Source organism: Schistocerca serialis, chromosome 8 (assembly GCF_023864345.2).
Source record: "Schistocerca serialis cubense isolate TAMUIC-IGC-003099 chromosome 8, iqSchSeri2.2, whole genome shotgun sequence".
NCBI lineage: Eukaryota > Metazoa > Arthropoda > Insecta > Orthoptera > Acrididae > Schistocerca > Schistocerca serialis.
The window spans coordinates 550,705,908-550,727,937 of record NC_064645.1 but is presented as its reverse complement, the minus strand read 5'-3'; the positions used below and the strand labels follow the sequence as shown (position 1 = coordinate 550,727,937).

General features: G+C 40.0%; 1 protein-coding gene across 1 annotated transcript in view; it reads left to right on the top strand.

Annotated features, from left to right (window-relative positions):
* The window catches only part of LOC126416260 (acetylcholine receptor subunit alpha-like 2), a 175,101-nt gene that overhangs the window by 81,881 nt on the left and 71,190 nt on the right, over positions 1-22,030 (top strand). The window contains exons 2-3 of the mRNA XM_050083890.1: positions 126-295; positions 10,531-10,575. Coding sequence (XP_049939847.1) covers positions 126-295; positions 10,531-10,575 — 215 coding nt within the window. The remainder of the gene's footprint in view (positions 1-125; positions 296-10,530; positions 10,576-22,030) is intronic.

Here is a 22,030-nt window from a genome sequence, read left to right as displayed (position 1 = left end):
AAAATAAATACTACAATTATTGCAGTTTATTCGGCAGTGTTTTAACATCTTCCAGTCTGGCATTACATTTAGTGATATAAATGTATTAAAGTTTGTTAACTAAGGCACCTTCTAACTTTTTACAGGCAGTCCAGAGATACCAAATACTGATGATACCAAACCACTATGGAATGCCACCTGGACAGATAAGCTGAAGCGTAAGCTTTTAACACATTATGACAAGTTCTCAAGACCTGCACAGCACACTAATGCAACTGTTGTCAAGATGGTATTAACTTTCCGACATATTGAACTTGTAAGTACAGTACATTGCAACTGCCATACAAACTATGTAGCAGGAATGGCAAACATCAAAATTACACAATTTCATTTAAGAAATTCAAAAGGGTTCAACGTAAACTGGATATAAATGGCTGCAATATGTAAATTTATAAGGTATGTCTTGACATTCAAAAGGTTTTTGTCTCAGTAGAACACCAACACTTATTCATAAAACTAAGATAATATGATAAAATGAAATTTATGACTGGGTTGAGGATTTAGTGGAAGAGAGCACACTGCATGTTATAATGGATGAAGCATCAATGATGAGTGTTAGTTAGTTAGACAGTTATTAACATTTTTCATGGATAATAAATGTTACTTATTGCTATAGGCCCTACTGTGGAACGAGTCAGTTTTATAATTACAGTTCATCTCATTAGTTGAAAATATGTGCAATATTTTTAAACAAACACACACACACACACACACACACACACACACACACACAAAGCCATACTACTACACAGTCAGAAATTCTTTTATGGAGTAGAAGGAGCTGTCAAGCAGATATGTTTTAAGTTTGTGTTTGAAGTTACTTTTATTAACTCTTTGTGCACTAGGAATATGGTTAAAGATTTTTATGGCTGAATATTTCATTCTTTTCTGTGCCACACAAAGGCTGAGTGCTGGATTATGTAAATTATTTCTCCTTCTATTATTATATTAAACAGAAGTAACTTGAGGGGTGCCCCATGGCAGTGCTTTCCACCCAGTATATTAAAGACCTGTCAGACAACTTTAATAGTTGCCTCAGACTTTCAGAGATCATACGGTAATCTATAATGAAGTACTATCTGAAAAGAAGAATTGCCTAAATATCCAATCAAATCGTCATAAGTTTCCAAACCCATGAAAATATTGACAGTTTACTTTAAAGGTTCAGAAATTTAAAATTTTGCTCTTCACAAAATGAAAAAAAGATACCTTATGACTAAAGTATCAGTGAGACTGTCATACAAATATCTAGGTGTAATAATCTTTGGGAATATGAAATGGAATGATCAGATAGGCTCATTCATAGGTAAAGCAGCTCACTTAGGTTTATTGGTAGGATACTCAGGAAATGCAGTCTACGGAGATTGCTTGCAAAACATGAAAGTGTGCAGTTAAAGGCTGCGCACAATTTTGTGAAAAGTCGTTCCTTATGCTAAATGGGTCTTCAGTAGTCATCAATCATCAGACAAAATCATATGTACCTCTTGAACCCTGAGGAGTTGCAGCCAGTTCTATTTATTTTATTTATCTGTCTGTTGACAATAAATATTGTATGGATGTTGTAAAAATGTACATGTTAATTTATGTGAAACCATTTTAAGAACATACACTGAGGTGACAAAATTCATGGGATACCTCCTAATATCATCTTGGACCTTCTTTTGCCTGGTGAAGTGCAGCAACTTAATGTGGCACAGACTCAACAAGTTGTTGGAAGTCCCCTGCAGAAATATTGAGTCATGCTGCATGTATATACAACTGTAATTATGAAAGTGTTGCCGGTGAAGGATTTTGTCATGAACTGACCTCTTGATTATGTCGTATAAATGTTCAGTGGGATTCATGTCAGGTGGTCTGGGTGACCCAATCATTTGCTTGAACTGTCCATAATATTCTTCAAACCAGTCATGAGCAATTGTTGTCCACTGATATAGCACAGTGTCATCAATAAAAATTCCATCATTTTTTGGGAACATGAAGTCCATGAATGGCTGCAAATGATCTCTAAGGACCCCAACATAACCATTTCCAGTCAGTGATTGGTTCAATTGGGTCAGAGGACCCAGTCCATTCCATGTAAACACAGCCCACACCATTATGGAGTACAACTTGGGTCCATAGCTTTGTGAAATCGTGTCGCACTCAAACCCTATCATCAGCTCTTACCAACTGAAATCAGGTCTCATCTTAACAGGCCACAGTCTTCCAGTCATCTGGAATCCAACTGATAAGGTCATGAGCCCAGGAGAGGTGCTGCAGGCAATTTTGTACTGTTAGCAAAGGCACTCGTGTCGGCCGTCAGATGCCGTAGCCCATTAATGCCATATTTCACCACAGGGTCCTAACGGATACATTAGCTGTATGTCCCACATCAATTTCTGCTATTATCTCATGCAGTGTTGCCTTTCTGTAAGCACTGACAACTATATGCAAACACTGCTGCTCTCAGTCATTACGTAAAGGCCAGTGTGTTGCCCTTGGTGAGAAGTAATGCCTGAAGTTTGGTACTCTCAGCACACTCTTGACATTATGGGTTTCGGAATACTGAATTCCCTAACAATTTCCAAAATCGAACATCTCATGCACCTTGCTCCAACTACTATTCCTCATTCAAAGTCTGTTGGTTACCATCATGTGGCCATAACATGTCAGATTGGTTGTTTGATTTGGGAGAGGGAACCAAACAGCGAGGTCATCAGTCCCTAATCATGTCAGGAATCTTTTCATATGAATCACGTGAGTACGAATGACAGCTCCACCAGTACACTGCCCTTTTATACTCTGTGTATGTGATACTACTGCCATTTGTATATGTGCATATTACTATCCCATGACTTTTGTCAGCTGAGCATATGAATATATACATAGAGTAGGACAAACAAAATAATACATCATCACACATTACATATTAATACAACCTTACATTGACTTATCAGCCAGAACATTATGGCCACCTACTTAATATCTGGTAGTTCCACCTTTGACACAGATAACAGTGTGATGCATCATGGCATCAAAGCAACGAGGCCTTCGTAGATCACTGGAGGGAGTTGACACCACATCTGTGCACACAAATCATCTAATTCTCATAAATTCCTTGGAAGGGGGCAAAACGTTCTGATGGCACAGTCCATCACATCACAGATGTGTTTGATTTGGTTCTGATGTGGCAAGCAGGGAGGCCAGCACAGCACTGTGTTCCTCAAACTCCTGGCCTTATGACATGGTGCATTATCTTGTTGAAATATGCCTCTGCTGTCAGGAAGCATGAGTGTCATGGAGAGGTGTATGTGGTCTGCAACTAGTGTGTGGGCAGTCATGGTGGCTTTCATTAGCTCCACTGGACTCTTGGATTCCCACGTGAATGTTCCCCAGAGCATAATGGAGCTGCCACCAGCTTGACTCTGTCCCACAGTCAAGGTGCTGTTCCCCTGGAAGATGATGGATTCACACCCTCCTATTGGCATGATGAAGAAGGTATTGGGATTCATCAGACCGTGCAACACTTGGCCACTGCTCCAATGTCCAGTTCCAATGGTCACATGCTCATTTCAGCTGTAGTCGTCAAGGTCATGGTGTTAACGTTGGCAGATGCATGGGTCTTTGGCTGCAGAGGCTCATCGTTAGGAGTATTCAGTGCACTGTGTGTTTGGACATACTTACATTCTGCCCAGCATTAAAGACTGATGTTAGTTCTGCCACAGTTCACTACCTGTTCTGTTTTACTAGTCTACCCAGCCTACGAAGTCCAACATCTGCAATGAGAGGTTGTTGTCCAGCACCACAACATCTCAATATGATTTCATCTTGGTTTTGCTACATGCTGAAGACCCTCACCACAGCACTCCTTGAACGTCCAACAAGTTGCGTAATTTCCTTCAGGCTATCACAATCCGCCCTCAATGAGACTCAGGTAGATCGCATGCCTACCCCATTCTACACACAGACAGCAATGTGCATGTGTCTGACTAACAGTCATTCCTTGCCATGTGACACTGATATCAGCCGGATGGGTTTATATCAGCAGTATGTCAGGGGTCATAAAGTTCTTGCTGATCAGTGTACATGTACAGTTCTGTTATTAAAATTTGTAGTCTTCATTTTCTCATAGATCTTACTTTTGTGCTCATAAACAAGTCCATATAAATCCTTCAATGATTCAATAAGGATTTTATGTCAGACAACAGCTGTTCATTAGGTATGCTAATATAATGAAAAATTTAGGGACAGTATTTTCAATTTTGCCTTAATGCAAACATTATCAGAAAAATGTTATTGGGCAGCGTAGTCACTAACTGGATAAGAACATTGTTTCAGTAGAAATTTTATAAGTTCTGCTTTAAGTGGTGGCTGACCAACCTCAACAAAGAAGCAGGTATTGAGGATGTTTCTGTAGACAACTGTAGGAAGTCGGATCTGTACAATGTAGACAGTGTTGAGGATTGTTAGATGTTTAGATCTTACATTCAGGCACTCATTTTTCAGCAGTGTGTTGTAAAAGTCCCATTATGAAAGAAAGACATCACAATTATGGAATGAGTCACATTACACACTTTAGGCAGAAACATCTACTGCAGACTACTTCTGCAAACTATTCTAACATCAAACTGTAAATAGTGTTACTCTATGCACAATGATAAGTATGGGAATTACTTAAAAATTACTTTGTATATGTTTATGTATATTATGAGAAAACAGCTACTTGGAAGAAAAGTGTATAATATGTAAGCAAAAGAACCATGTAGGATGATAACATTGATAGACTGAACAGCTGATTAGCACACATATCATGGTTTGCTAACGATTGAATTTCCTATGATACTTTTGCTACTGACTTCTACTCTTATTCTGATGCCACATGACCATGCAAAAAATATAAACAGAAATATATGAATAAACATTAATGTTGTTGAAGCAAGGTGAAAATTAAAATTATTCCATTGTACAGTGTTGAATGATAGAGAAAACTGCAAGCTACAAGAAGCCTTCAAAATTTGGAATGGTTGCTATAAAGATTTATTAACACAGACCAGGAGCAACTATGTTACAAGCAAGCTTCAAGGTTCGCACAATGTTACTGTTTCTGTCTGTTCAAAGATAGACAGTTTTAGAGCCTGCCAACAGAAATCCAATATAGACTATATTATTAACCACAATATGATGTACATAGAAGACCAACTTGAAATTTCCAGCATGTTCAATGAATACTTTTTTTTAGCAGGGAAAGCCATAAACATAAAAACCTATGCAATATAATTTTACAGGTAATCCATTTTAGCATAGCATATATCTAGCCCCTCAAACCTGAAAATAAATCATTAACATCATCAGTTCTTTACAATCCTCAAGTTCTGCATTGAATGATGGCCTCAGTATTAATGTGCTAACAGTGTTAGGTGCACAATACCCTCTACAATGCTGACTGCACATCTACAATTGAAGAAGAGGAACCCTCTGTGTGTATTTTTATATTTGCTGCAAAGCTGATGTGTCAGTTTATTTTTGTGGCTGCCTTATGTGAACGTGTGTATTTCAGTATTGAGTAATAAGGTTTGTAAAGTGTTATTATTTCATTCAGTTTGCAAAAGTCCCTTTTCATGGTTTTATCTCCCAATCCAGAAACCTAATTTTGGGCAGGCCACTTCTTCGAGACCTGACTTATGAATTTATGTGTGTAGAATTTGAGGTGGATAACATGGTACTAGGCTCTAGGTGTAGATCCTGAAGTGGGGATTTGAATAATAAATGTCATGTTTCTGGAAGGTATATTATAAAAACAATCTGTTGTCTAAACACTCAATTTTATTACAGTAAATGTTGATTATGTTCACTCATGAAAAGAGACATTGAAACAATTGACAAATGCTATCAGTGTGAACTTACTCATATTAGAATATTATGAACAGCAGTGCTACTTGACTATGTAATAAAGGTTAACTGAAATCCCAGTGTGAGACTCAAATTTAATCCCAAAAAATCCTAATGGAAAAACAGCGATAGCAAGCTTGATGACTGGTTAATCAGATCATACATTCAACATATGAATGTTGAACCTGAGATGGGCAGGCTTATGAAATTCCGCAAGTGCAAAACAAAATTACTTAGCTTGCCAGTGCCACTTTTAATGCTCACCTTAAAATTTCTTTTGCACTGAGATGTAGGTGGCTGCTGTGGAGGTGGCTACCCAAGGAACACAAGAGCGTACTGTGATATCAGCAACACTGTCCCCCGGTTGTCTCTAAAGATCTGCTGCTCTCCACTCCCAACCAAAGTCCACGACCAAAATCAAAACTGGACCACTCTTGACCATGGACCCTGTCCATATCTCAAGTATTTGCCTTTCCTGTATGTCCCTGCTCTATTTTTTTTCCATGGGACAGTGTCTGTTGCCAATAATAAAATTAGAAAACACTGTGGCCCAATAGTGAGGTTTCTTTCCAGAATGCAGAGTCCTGGCAAAACAGTGGGTTGCTTTCAGATGCCAATCCTATCTCAAAACTCTCCCCTACTACTAAAAAGCATCTGTGCCAGTTCTGTGCTCGTGATGTCAGACTTTAGCAAATCCCCCATGTCTTCCCTTCAAGGTGCTAGCCCACATCAGAGAACCACAAAAATTAGGAAATACTGTTCATGAGGTTAGCCCATTATTTTGTCCATCTCATGTTTTGGAAAATGGGTGACAGTTGTCTATAAATCCAGTCTGCAAAACATGAGAAAACTGCTCTCACTCATAGGCCATGGCACCTCTCCACTTCCTGGCATCTCACTAGGCAGCACGGTGTTGTAAATCGGACAATGACTTATCGGCCCACTGGGGTAACCTCAGCAGTCCAGTTCCATGAACTCAATGCATGGGCCTCTGCACAAAGTGCCATTTCTCCATAACGTTTCTGCTCACCCCATCTCAGCTCCAGTGCCGTGTCTTCCCACATGCGAAAAGCATTCAAAACCAGAGAGACTCCTTCACAATGTTAAAGAAGAAAAAAATACATAGGGCACCATGCTATCAGTCAGTGTAATCCAAAATCTTTTTGGTAAACATTCTCAATGGAATCCACTAATGAATTTATGACTCCCATTCTCTAAATTATTAAACAAATATCAACTTTAATGAAAAGGTGTCCAAAATTGTTTGATGCTTTTCAAGTTATGTGTGAGCATAAGTCTGTAAACCCATTTACATGGATTATTCCACAAGTGTCTAGATAAAGTGTCTCCTTACCTCTGTCTGTAGCAGTAAATAATATAACAGAATCGGGCACCTTCCCAGACATATTAAAAGTAGCCCAGAGACTACTAACAAATACACAATTGAAAATTGCATGCCAAACTCAATACTCCCTGTTTTCTCCAAAATAATTGAAAACGAATTTTCCCAACAATTAAAATCTAATGTTTGCATATCAAAATAAATTCATAAAATGCAAATCAACAAGCATAGTAGCTGTTCAGTTAATTGATGAGGTGATAAGGGGAATCGAGAACAAGGAACATATTGCCATACATTCTAAGACCTTGTAAAAGCTCTTGACTGTGAATGTTGCTACCTTTAGATTAACTATGGGACATCAGGATAAGAGGCTCTCATAATGACCAAACTAATTCCTACTTGAGTAACTGAAAATGGTTTGTACTTCTTCAAACTGAAAATAATGATCACAATTATAAAATTACTAATTTAAAATAAGGTGTGGCAGTATTGAGCCTTCTTCTGTTTTTGATTTATGGGAATGACATTCACTATTGCTCTATAAGCTGCGATGTACTTCTTTTTGCATATATTTATAATGTATAAAAAAAGTCTCACTTAATGAATTAGAGACTCTCTGCAGTATTGTGACAAAGGAAATTGTTCAATACTTCAGTGAAAGCCGTGTTAATATAAGCACCAGTAAGACATATCTCATGGAGTTCAACAATAGTAAATAGTGATGAAATTAGACTGTACATATGTAGTGAAACCATAAAAAAAGAGTTTAGTGTAAAATTCCTTGGTTTAACCATTCAATGCAATCTGAAGTGAGAAATGCATGTTGAATCTTTAGCATGTAAGTTATCTAACAGCCTATTTGTAATCAATATCATTAGCAAGTTTTGCAAAAATGCTGTTGTCCAAAGGACTGTTTGCCTTGCAGTGTACATTACGTCAGATTTGTAAACTAGAATTTGAATAAAATCTGAAGGAATAATGTCATCAAGGGAAAAACTGTATTATAGTTGTAATAGATAATAACTTGCAGTTATTATTTTGTGGGGAAGTTCCAGTGGAATGTAAATACTTTGGAGTAAAGGAAACCACTCACTGAAAAGCAGAAGCATTGAGTTGTTGAGTCATCAACAGCCACACTTAAATAGCAAAGAAAACTTGCTAGCTTCTGAAGCAATCCTTTTTTGACCTAGAGTACAAATATACCTGTGCCCATAAATGGCACTGGCTGGACACAATATGCCTGTGCTGGAGTGGAGGTTGCATTGGTTGGGATAGCCAGTTTTCCAGCTAGGAATGTTGTAGAAAAGGATGACAGGTGCACAGGCTAGGCATGTGATGTACGATTGTTGGAGCCAATGAGGAGCGGCACATACTGAAGGTGACATGGGGTGTGAACTGGGAAGAAGTGACAAGATGGAGGAAGGGGAAACTGGTAGGTGGAGGGTGTGAAAGATGTTATGCGAGATAACTCCCATCTGCATAGTTCAGAGGAACTGGTGGTGAAGAGAAGGATCCAGATGACATAGGTTGTGAAGCAGTCATTGAAATTCAGCAAGATATGATCAGTAGCTTATTGTGTCATCAGGTGGTCAACTTTGTTCTAGGTAACAGTTTGGCAGTGGCCATTCATCCTGGCGGACAGCTGGCTTGTAGTCATACTGACATGAGAAGCTGTCAGTGTTTACAGCAGAGTTGGAATATCACATGCCTGCTTACACTGGAGGTCCGGCCTCTGATGCAGTAGGATAAGCCTGTGAAAGGACTGGAGTAGGAAGTGCAGGGTGTGTGGATTGGGCAGGTCTTGCACCTTTGTCTCCCATAGGGAGAGTGAGTGGGAGTGGCTTAGGGGTGGACTAGGGTGTTGAGTAGGCTGGGTGGGTGATGGAACACCAATTTAAGAGGGATGGGAAGAATCTTGGTTATGATGTCCCTCGTTTCAGGTCATTTTGAGAGATAATTGAAGCCCTTATGAAGGATATTGTTCAGTGGATGATCCAGTCCAGGGCAGGGTAATATTGGGTGGTGAGGTGGAACACCTTTTTATCTGATCCTTGGGGAGAAGTGGAGGTGTGTGGGGATATGGCATTGGAGATCCTTTTGCAGACTAGGTCTTGGGATGGGGTGGGGATAGGGGGTAGTTCTTGTCTGTGAAGATCTTCATCAGACATTCAGCATACTGGGCAAAACAGTTCTCATCACTGCAGATACCTCATCCACTATGGCCAGAATGTGTGGGAGGATTTTTTTGATGTGGAAGGGATTGTAGCTGTCGAAATACAGGTTCTGTTGCTAGTTAGTTGGTGTAATGTAGACATAAGTGTGGATGCAGCCATCTGAGAGGTGAAATCAACATTCAGGAAGGTAGTAAGCTGGGTTGAGAAGGATCAGGTGAAGTAGATGGGAAAGAAGATGTTTAGTTTGTGAACAAATGAGGATAGGGTGTCTTGGTTCCGTGTCCAGATCATGAAGATATCATCAATGAATCTGAACCAGACTAGGGATTGGGAGTTTTGAGAGGCCAAGATGGTTTCCTGTATATGGCCCATAAACAGATTGGCATAGTAGGATACCATGCAGGTGCCCGCAGCTGTGCCACAGCTTTGTTTGAAAATCTTCACTTCAAAGGAAAAGTAGCTGTGTGTCAAGGTATAGTCAATAAAGTGTAAAAGTAATGAGATTATGGGTTTGGAGTCTGAAGGATGTTGAGAGAGGCATTGTTCATTAGTGGGAAGGCCATAGGCATCAGGGTTGTTGGTGTATTTGGAGGCACCATCAACAGTGATGGGTAGGGATCCAGGAGGGAAAGGAGTGGGGAAGGTGGAGAGTCGTTGAAGGACAGGATTACTATCATGAATATGGTATGCTATGTTTCGGGTAATTGGTTGGTGGTGTTAGTTAACAAGAATGGAAATTCTGTCAGTGGGAGTTCAGTAACCAGCTGCAGTGGGTCAGCCAGGATTGTTGGGTTTGTGGATTTTGGGGAGCATGTAGAAGATGAGTGTTGGGGGTGTCATTGGGATCAGGAGGAAAATGAACTTGGGAATGAGCTCCTGGGAAGGGCCTGCAGGTTTCAGAATGGATTACTGTGAAAGCTACTAAGTTTTCTTTCTTTTTTGCATGTGCATTTTGACTACTCAATGGTTCTGCTTTTTGGTGCATGGTCTCCATTATTACAAATTTTATTGTCATTGTTATTTCTTGTTTAGGTCAGTTGCATAGGGGAACTGGTTAAAGGTACCTTGGGTTACAACAACTAGCTAAAGTAGGCTTTTCTGTTTCAGGATGAGTTAAAATCAGTGATGACAGTGTATGGCTGGATGAGAATGGTATGTATGATTAAAATCTGTCATGCTTAATGAACCAGATTTGACAAGCTGAACTGATTTCCTCACTTCTAATATTTACAATATCTGACAGATGTGATTGATAAGATTGTAAAGATGAAACAATGAAAATATTTCAGCCTACGAGAGATACGCTTAGTATCTGATTTATATGGATCGTCATTAATATAATAAATGATACTCGACATTACTGACAATCATGAGATATATTTAGTATCTGATTTATGAATGTTCACTTCCATTGTTGTAATAAATAATTTCTGCAGCATTGATCATCATGAGAGATGCTTTATGTTTTATTAATGAATGTTCTTCTCTGTTATTACTGTTGTTTCCTGTTGGGATGGCATTGGGTTCTGGGGCAGAAATGTAGATTGAAAAAAAAAAAAAAAAAAAAAAAAAAACATACACCAGTTAGATGTTTAATATAACTATATACTTAACTTGGTACAGTGATTTCACTGAATGTCCTGTTATAAATCCAGATAGTAGCCTGAAGTATATATAGGAAAATGCCACTAACAAGTCCTATTTGAACTTTAATCACTGTCTGGTAACAATCAGAGACCTGAGTCAGTTACCCTTGTACTCACATCTATATATCGACTAAGCTTTTGATTAAACTGAAGACTGAAGATTCTGGAGACTCAAATACTGAAACCAGAATTCTGGGTCCCAAAAACTGGAGCCCAAACAGTAGAGACTGGAGGTTCCCTAGGGAGGACCTCTTATTTGTGTGATGCTTTGAGCTGACAGTGTCAATCCAAGAGGATGTGACCCTCATGCAGCTGGTAGTTGGAGGAAGCAGATGCTAATGGCTGCCTCGCATGGTAACCTCCATAATTACTATTGCCAACTTTGTATAGTGGAATGATGCAGCCTGTGTGGCTCTGATTGCTGATGATATCACATCCCCCCCCCTGCCTCCCCCCCCTCTCCCCCGACAATGCCTGGAAATAATGGACGAGCAACCAGATGTAGGGTGCACACTTATGGACAGCAACTGAGGCTCTTCCATGCCTGATGAAGCATCAGCAGCTGGTGAGTGCTCAGTGTCAGGTAGAAAGGCAGACCGGCGAAGAGGGCTGAACCTCAATGTCATGTGCTGTGTGGGTACCATGGTGACATCAGTGGCACCATGTTGACCACCAGTGTTTTCTCGTCTGGCACCAGTGATGCTGGATGGGTGGGAGGGTGAAGGCGGCTGAGGTGGCGAGATCTGTTGTGGGCTATATCTGGAACTGAGAAACTTCAGGCAGGATTATGTCAGCAACAAGCACATATTTGATTTTGATGCTGCTTATCACACCAGAGGGAACCCGAGTCATGTAGAGTGAGCGACCAACAACTTTAACAATGATGCCTCAGTTTCAGCATCTGCAACCACCAAACAACCTTAAAAGAACAGTCTCATTAGCATTAAATTTAGTGCACTGCAGAACCGTAGCTGACCACAGCAGATGCAGAAGATGCAGTAATGTTCTGTGATAGCATCTCTGCAGGAATTTTCCCAAGTGATGTGCCATTATTTTACTGAGAAAGGTAGGCTGCCAAAAAGGTCAATAATACCTGCTACTGATTGTGGGAGACATGTAGTCTGTTTATTTGTTGCTTAAATGTACAGACATAGCATTCTACTTCTCCGTTCAGCTGCATATGGAATGGTACATTAGTAAGAAATTGAATTCTGTTAGCATCACAAAACTTTTTAAACTCACCAGAGGTAAATTGGGGTCCATTGTCAAAGAGAATCACTTGCAGTAGGCCTCCTATACAAAAAATGGAGTTGCGAGACTTGATGGTGTGTGATGATATTGTGCACTGTGTTGAGAACACAAAGAGAATTTGCTGAAAGAGTCAACAACCATCAACCAGCGAATATTCCAAAATGGACCTGCAAGGTTTATATGAAATCTCTGCCATTGGGTGTTCAGTTTGGACCACTCAAAAAACTTTTGGTGTGCTCCACATATACCTGACAATTAGCAGTCATTTGTTCTATTTGTGAAGCCATCCTGACCCTGTACTGTGGTGTCAGGAGAGTTGCTTGGTTCACTCCATGCCTCAATGACCTTCATCCAGCAGTTGGAGAATTTCTCTCTGTAATGATTGTGCAATTAGCACATGTGAATGATTGGACTCTGTGTGGATCAAGATGACACCCTGTTGAACCAACAGATCATGGCAGTGTGCAAAATAATGACAAACCAGGGAGCTGCAAATTGCCTTGACCAGGTGGTGGCCATCCAGTGTGAATGTCCTGTAATAAGACTTGTAGATAATGATCTGCAGCTGTTGATTGGGCAGTTCACTGATGCATAATGCAGAATCCTTGCAGAATTTTGAATCCTGTGTCTCCACACAAAAACTAGAATTCGAATAATCATTCCTGACAGGCGAACAAGAAAAGGTGTCCATATTTGGAGTGCTTGGTGGATGGTCTGTATATGATCTTGTACTGATAGTTCGACAGAATTAAAGAAATTAAAGACTAACATTGCAATTTCTGCACATGGTGGGAATGGGTAGTATGGGCTGAATAATGATGTTGATGGCTTGTGGTCTGTTACTAGATAGTTTTCACTCATACAGGTACCTGTGAAACTTATTCACTCAATAAATAATTGCACTCTTTCATATTCTAAAGGTGGCAGGGGTAAAATACAGGGAGTGAAAGGCTATTTACAATTTGCACAGAAACCAGATGGCAGTTATAAGAGTCGAGGGGCATGAAAGGGAAGCAGTGGTTGGGAAGGGAGTGAGGCAGGGTTGTAGCCTCTCCCCGATGTTATTCAATCTGTATATTGAGCAAGCAGTAAAGGAAACAAAAGGAAAATTTGGAGTAGGTATTAAAATCCATGGAGAAGAAATAAAAACTTTGAGGTTCGCCGATGACATTGTAATTCTGTCAGAGACAGCAAAGGACTTGGAAGAGCAGTTGAACAGAATGGACAGTGTCCTGAAAGGAGGATATAAGATGAACATCAACAAAAGCAAAACAAGGATAATGGAATGTAGGCGAATTAAGTCTGGTGGTGCTGAGGGAATTAGATTAGGAAATGAGACACTTTTGCTATTTGGGGAGCAAGATAACTGATGATGGTTGAAGTAGAGAGGATATAAAATGTAGACTGGCAATGGCAGGGAAAGCGTTTCTGAAGAAGAGAAATTTGTTACAATCGAGTATTGATTTAAGTGTCAAGAAGTCGCTTCTGAAAGTATTTGTAAGGAGTGTAGCCATGTATGGAAGTGAAACATGGACGATAAATAGTTTGGACAAGAAGAGAATAGAAGCTTTTGAAATGTGGTGCTACAGAAGAATGCTGACGATTAGATGGGTACATCACATAACTAATGAGGAGGTATTGAATAGAATTGAGGAGAAGAGAAATTTGTGGCACAACTTGGCCAAAAGGAGGGATTGGTTGGTAGGACATGTTCTGAGTCATCAAGGGATCACCAATTTAGTATTGGAGGGCAGTGTGGAGGGTAAAAATCGTAGAGGGAGACCAAGAGATGAATACATTAAACAGATTCAGAAGGATGTAGGTTGCAGCAAGCACTGGGAGATGAAGAAGCTTGCACAGGATAGAGTAGCATGGAGAGCTGCATCAAACCAGTCTCAGCACTGAAGACCACACCAACAACAAAAAATAATTGCAAGTGATTCTTTCTCCAGCTGTGAATAATTGCACTGAGCCTTATTTGATAGTTTGGATGCAAATGTGGTAGTGTTCTCTGAAGCTTCCATCTTGTGTGAAAGAACTGTTCTGATTCCATATGAGGAAATGTCATTTGCTAAGATGACAGGCTTACTGGGATCAAACTGCTTCAAACAAGTGTCACTTAATAGTGATTTCTTTAATTTTCAAAAGGCAGACTGATGATGCTCTGAAAATATGAACGGGACAGTCTTCCAACAAAGTTGGTGGAATGGTCGTGCAATTTAGGCCACATTTGGGACAAACCCAATATAATAAATGAGCTTCCCTAACACTGTTTGCAATTTGCTCATATTACAGGTCTCTGGGAGCTGATGAATTGCTTTGAGATGAACTTGTGTTGGGTGAACAGCCTGAGCAATGATCATCTGTCCTAAGTACTTGATTTCCATTTTAAAAAGCCACACTTGTCCTTGTTGCATTTCCATCTGACAGCAGAATGGTGCTTGAAGGAGACTCATCAATTGTTCTAAATGCTCATCTGGAGAGTGACCAAAAACCTCAATTTCATCTAAATAATTAGAAGATAAGGGTACACAAGCAGTCAGCTGTACCAGGTAACTTTGGAATGTGGTGAGTGCTGAAGCACTAGCAAAGGACAGATGCAGAAATTTGAACAAGTCCAGATGGTTGTTGACGACAAAGAAATAATGAGACTGCTCACCAAAAGGAATTTGGAGACAGGCATCTGGCAAATAAGTTGTAGAAAAGAAGCAACCAGCTCCTACTCTACCAATTAGGTCTTCTGACTGTGCCCAATGATAAGAATCAAGTATCTGAGAGTTAACCCAGTCTTAAAGTCAGCACACAACCACAGTTTGCCAGAAGATTTGGTGTCACCAATAGAGATGGCCACTGATTAGGTGGCATGAGGGCAATGATGCCTTGGTCCTGCCATTTTGTCAACCCTTGAGCAACTTTTTGCCTAATAGCTTGAGAGATGGGCCATGCCAAAAATAATCTAGGTTGCGTATTGTCATCAGTATGATACGCAACTCAAAATGTGATCTTTGTCTAAATTGTCCTCAAACAGATTGCTAAACTCATCATGTAATGTGAAAACACAGTCTTAAGGAACAAAACAATTTTTTTGAACACAAGATAGTAAAAGAGACCCTCTCTTAGTAATGTTCCAGAATGTGGCAGGCAAACTACAGACTCCAAGATCTGGGATGTCCTATCCAAAGTCCACAGAAACAACTGCTTCAACTTATGGAGTTTGGGCTGACCCAGCCGCTCATAAGTACATCTGTTCAGAATTATAACTGATGCTCCAATGTGTAATTGCATGCACTAGTCTTGACTGAGAATCTTCAATGTAACAGACAACTTATTCACTTCCCTTTAGCTAGGTGAAGAATTCTGAGAGTGTGACATGGATTTTAACTGAGTATGGATTTCCTTGTGAATGTGAACTGTCTTGGACAGTACAACATTGCCATTCATTCTATGACATCACATCTTTGGCACCACATCTTTGTTTTATCTATTCTTTTGTAAGTAGACAGACTGAATGCAGCCATGCTTACCACAATGGAAACACTGCACATCACAGCAGGGACATGCTTGCCACTTGCTGCCTTGAAACACTGGGGACATGACTTTGCACCTCACAACTGTCACTTGACATATTGCTGTTGGTTACTAGTGCAATGCGGCATTGACTATGCCGTATGGTGGTAGCGCACATGACCTGAACATGCAAGCTGTTTACTGTCACTTCTCATATGCACTGCAAAAATATGTGGGGACTCAAAATCAACCACAGCACTGTCCAGAGTGTCTTGCGACTCCACTGAATCTAGCTCTTGTTTTAATGTTGGATCTGAAAACTTCAAAACTTGAGCCCTAATGCAAGAGTCTGAGATGTTCTGAGTAACTGCATCACACAACTTAGCGTCACTGTAATATTTCCCACAGTCACAATGATATTTGCACTGTCTAATTAGGCCCTGTGTGTTTCTTAATGTTTATTGGTTTGGTTAGGCTCCGTAGGTTGTCCGAAAAATTTGTATGAGCAGCCGCCATACTCAGTTGCTCATCAAAATATTTGTCTAAAGTAGCAAGTAATTCCCTGTACTGAACACTTTCAGGGAGGGTGGTGGAAAACAATCTACATGCAAGACAGTACCCTGTGACACCTACTGCCAACAAATAAATATGGATATCTGTCCATACTTTGAATCCGATGAGCTGAGAAGCGGATATCAAACTGCGTCCTGTATTCAGACCATTCTTCTTGCTGAGCACTGAATGGTCAGAACTGTGGCACAAAGGCAGTCATTGCTTGTTGTGGCAGTGTTTGGGCAGCAGAGAATTCTGCCTTCATATTACTGTGGAACTGCAGTAACTTATTCATGCGTTCCATAAGCTGGGCCTACAACTGAATGATTTGATTTAGGGACATGTCCGGTGATGCAGTAGCCATGATTTACAACACAGTAGCAAGTGAAAAAAATGTGATGCAGACCAAAATGAAAAAAAGTCACAAATGGCAAAAATAAATTGGCCTCTGAAAAAATTTGAAAAGCACACACATTAATATACAACTGGTGGTGGTAAGCACAGTCTCTGAAAGAGCTCATGGTGCTAATCCAATGAGGCATGTCCCTCAGGTAGCTGATGGTTGCAGTTAGCGATTGCTCGTGGCTGCCTCTCACAGTAAACTGCATAAACATCGTTGCCAACTTCATATAGTGTAATGATCCCCCCTGCATGGTATCAGTTGCTGATGATACCACAGTTATAATAAAAGATAGTATTGTACATCAACTTAACACCTATTGAAACTATGAAAGTATTGCCCACTTATATTACACAGAATCACATTTAACAAGCAGATCGTTTTCTAACATAGTATAATAGTGAATCAGACCAGTTCTCAGACCAGAATGTAAGCATTTTAAAGGAAATTCTGTGCAGCTGAGATATCTAAATGTGGTTTACAGACTATTTCACAATTTCAGTTCATACTGCACTTCTTAGAGATGTGGATGACAAGAGCTTGGCTTTCTGTGCAGCTGAGATATCTAAATGTGCTTTACAGACTATTTCACAATTTCAGTTCATACTGCACTTCTTAGAGATGTGGATGACAAGAGCTTGGCTATGGAAAATTGATTTGCCATTCAGTCTACATCAGTGTCTCTTCTCTGTAAACCACTATAATTTAGGCAGTTGAGGATAATTTTTATTATTTTATGCTTTAAGCCTTCTTCTAATTTTACTGAAGGATAGAATATATGAGGGCATTCTGAGCAGTAATGTCTCTGAATTTCTTTTGTGAAAATTCTTAAAGCTTTTTAAATAAAACTAACTATTTTTAACATTCTGCATCATTATACTTCTTGTCTGCATATTTATTTCTCGACACAGCCACCTTGCAATGAACACATTTCTCCTAATGAGAGACTAGTATGTTTTACTGTCACTATGGAATATTGGACTTCGTTGATGAAGCCACAACCTCAGCTCTGCTTGCACCACTCCATCACTATCAAAGTTAAGTTCTCAAAGGTGATAGTGTAAGAAACAGATGAAAATTGGCTGGGGCCAAGTCAGAACTGTAAGGAGGATGATCCATGACAGTGAACTCAAGATTGTTACAGATGCTGCAGCACTCGTTTGTGATCTGGCATTGCCATGCTACAGGAGAGGGTGCTCTATATGTGTATGAACTCTTGATTCAAACTGCCAGTTTTTCAGGAGTCTTTCAGCCAGTTTTTTGGGAGTCTTTCAGTACGTTGCAGAGTTTATGGCGGTGCCTTGAGGCACAAATTCCAAATGCACAACACCCTGGACATTCCAGAACACTGTGAGCTTCACTTTGCCTGCTCAAAACGTTATCTTGAACTTTTTTGGTGTTAGTGGTCCTTTCTGGTGAAACTCCGTTTATGCTGTCTTGTTTTCAGGTTCAAAATGGGGAACCCATCCTTCATCACCTGTCACAATGTTGTCAAGCAACCTATCACATTCACGCACAAAGTGAGAATTCAAGGCATGCACTGAGAACACAGTTTTCTGTATCACAGTTCTACAATGCTATCTTTACATGCTCTCATGATATGCCCCACTAATTTGAGGGCTGTGTGTTTTATCTGGCAATTTTCTCTGATGAGTTCATCAACCTGATTCTGATGAGTCTCATCAGTTGCCATTCATGGCCTCGTGAAAACAATTATGACTTATATGTTCCGGTGTCACCTGGTATTAGTGTGTTTATATTCATAGTTCCTATAGAAGTGATGTTCATGAGGCCGAAGAATAAATTATAGATTTTTACTTAAAAAACTAAATGAAAAAATTACTGGGTTTAGTTAAGTAGGTTCTCATGTAAAATTACATTGATATTTCACACTTTATTGGTGAAAAAATTAATCTTACAAATGTGAGTTTGCAGATGAATCAATATTATCATTGTATGTAGACTTTCCTGGGGTACACTGCAAGAAATCTTCTCAGCCTTCTATCTGGGTGGCTGCATTGAAATTCAGTGAAATGTTGATGAGAGTCACTGTTGTGACTGTAGGGAGTAAAAGGTTTTAATTGAATTTGCCTGGTAGCAAAAGACAATAGCACTTTTCTTGAAGTCTAATAAAAATAATGCAATAACACAGTTAATTTGGACAGGAGCCGAAACTACTTGGTTCAAGAACTTTTTAGTTAGTGAACTGTTCAAAGTTCCAACAACTAAATGAGCAAAGTTCGCTTTAAGTCCTAGTATCAGAAGACTGGTCTGATATCACTGAATGGCTGATTCAAGATGAGAGTTAATCAATTTCATTTAATACTGGAATGTTCATTCTGAGACAAAGTCTAACCAGAGACAGGAGAGTTACTGGAAGTGAATGGTGAGTCCCTGGAGGCAGTGGTCAGTGTTGAGTGGAGCTGCATACAGCAATGGCTTGTCTGCTCAATGACTGCATAGAGTAGATGCAGGTAAGGCTGTGCAAATGGAACTGGCTTGCTAGCAAATGGCATCTGCTTGAGTAAAAGCCAGACTGATGATTACCTACTCCACCCCCTAGTGGACATGTGGTCAACAGAGGTAAAACAGTTCCAAAACTGTAGCACCGCTAGTGGCAATGTAGGCACTGCATGTGGCAGTGCCAGCACCATGAGTTTCTGTGGAGCTATCTGCAGGCTAGCCTGTAAAACGTTTACCATGTTGACATATGTACAATGACCACTATACTTTTTTACAAGTGCTGTATGCCAGCCAGTGTTGTGATGTTGACAGTGGAAACCTTCTGGTAGATAAACTGGTCCACCTTGTTTTTATTGCTATGTAATAGCCATCCTAGGAGAAGCATGGGGACACAGCACCTCACTACCTCCAGTGGGAGAGATGGCGAAGCCATGGCAATGGTGTAGAGACTGGCGTCGACAGTGGTGTCCCCATGCATGAGGCACCTTGGGTCACTGTAGTTGACACCCATGAGTGTGGGTGCCTTTGATGGCTGTCTCCAAGTCCCTGTAGCCGAGGTCATCAAGAGCCCTTTAGTGATGCTGAAGCCATCCTGGATGAGGACATGAATGCTGTGGTTGGTCCAGGTGGGAACCATTCAGAGTGAATCTGAAGAAAGAACAGCCACAAAATCTGTCTCATTGAAGATTGAACCTTGTCCCAGATGCTGTGGATGGAGGTGCTTCCTGGTGTGAGCCAGTATTTGTGTTTGAATTTCTAAGAGCGAATAATCAAAGAACTGGGAAGTTCTGCCAGTGGCCTTTGTAGTGTATCCATGCAAGCAATATTAGTAAACCTGTGTGAAGCAATGGGTTCTTGTGGTCAACCACGTTGATACAAACCTGAAGAGTCTTGAGAGGTTGACAGTGTAGGTGTGTTCCAAGGCATGGGCCATTGGATGGGTTCTGTGTTGTGCCAATTCTACTCCCTGAAAACATTGCAAGTCATGAGACATGTATCTGTGATGGCAAGAGACACTTTTGAAAATGTCAGACTCAGATGTCCATCATAATTACTGAAGAGCGATGATTGTGATTGTGATACCTTGAATGGGAATGTGGGCAGAACACTGCTCACAGACAGGAGTGATGGAATTACCAAGAGTGTTATTCTTACAGTCGTAAACCTTTGGGGAAAACGCTCACTGATATGTGACAGATGGTCAGCTGATTATTCAGAGAGTGGAATAATGTTGGCAGTCAACAGATTTGAGGATTCCATGGAGTTTGTGTGTGCATCAGGCATGCATTCATTGACTATCCCAAGTGATACTGCAGGCAAATTGTTAACTGCTGTAGAAAATGAATTGTTACAATTCTCAGGTAAAACTTCTTGTAAGTAATTGGTTCCCTGAAATGTTGCCAAAATGGAAAAGTAATGTTCTAGACATGACGTGCCTGACCATATGTTATTGGGAACCTTTAGGTTGATTGTGCCCAAAGGTTAGGAGCAGATACTGGCCTTGTGGCACAATTGTTTCAGGCTTTGAGTTTGTTTACAGGTCTGAAGGACTGGCAGAGAGTCCTGTAACATTGCGGATGGTGTCATGGGTTGTTTATTGTGCACAGTAGTACTGAAAACATTAAGCAAAGCATAGTAGAGATTTAGCTGGTTCTTCAACAGAGTGTATATTAGTTTACTTGGGTCCAGACCTGGATTAAATAGCTGAATAAGTCAAAATACTTTAGCTCCAGAATAAGCAATTAGAAAAGCTTGATTTCATGTGTTACCTTGAATGTTGGAGGCTACAAAATGCTGTTCTAATCATGTGATTAGGCTGGCTGTGGCTCCAATTCCTCGCTGAAATCTGAAAATGGTGGGGGGGGGGGGGGGGGGGTTACCCTCATGAGGAGGAGGGCAATGTCTGGGTAGTATACCATTTTCAAACAAGTTCCTTTTCTTGTTGTTGAATTATCTGTAAGTAAAGCAGTACTGTGCTATCACATCCAAGGTTTGCATCACCATACTGAAATGAAAGAGTGCAAAATCAGTATAACTGTATAATTAAATTTTATTGCCAAAACCTCAGAGAGGTCTGAAAGTGACTTTGTATGAGGTAACTACACTGGGAATGTATGCAAACTCAAAAATTACAACACCCTTGTCACCTTTAAATGTTGGGACAAAACTTGTATTCAAATTCTCCTCATCTCCCTTATATGTTGTGACCATAGCTCTAGCAAACTGAAATAATTCACAGTTCACCAAGCTACACTATAAATTTTTGCTTTTCCCATCTTGTCATAATACAGTCTGGGTGATGACTGACATTTTGTGACCTGTGTGTATGATTGTTTGCAAGTGTGCTCAACTTCAACTACAGGAGAGTAATGCCAGTGATGTAGTACAATGCTGACATCTGGAATTAGAAAAGTTTCTTCAGTCTGTATGCAAGAACTGTAAGATATTTATTTCTATTTAGTGAGAAAACTGGGTCCCTTCGTTCTTATTACCATGTACAGACCTCAGCATTGGGTACCTAATTTACACGATCTACCTCATTGTATGCTCTCAGCAAACAATAGAACCATATCATCAAAACAGAATTACTTTGGATTCTGTATTTTATCATAATGCTTCTTGTTCTTTATCTTTCATTGTGTATTCTGTTCTCTCACACATTGGTGCATCTCTTGCATCCACTCTTTCAGTTCTCCCATATAATCATTAAAATTACAATAAGCCTCACCAGATCCTTCTATAGTATCGCTGGAATGTTGTATACACTAAAAAGAACAATTCTCTTTAA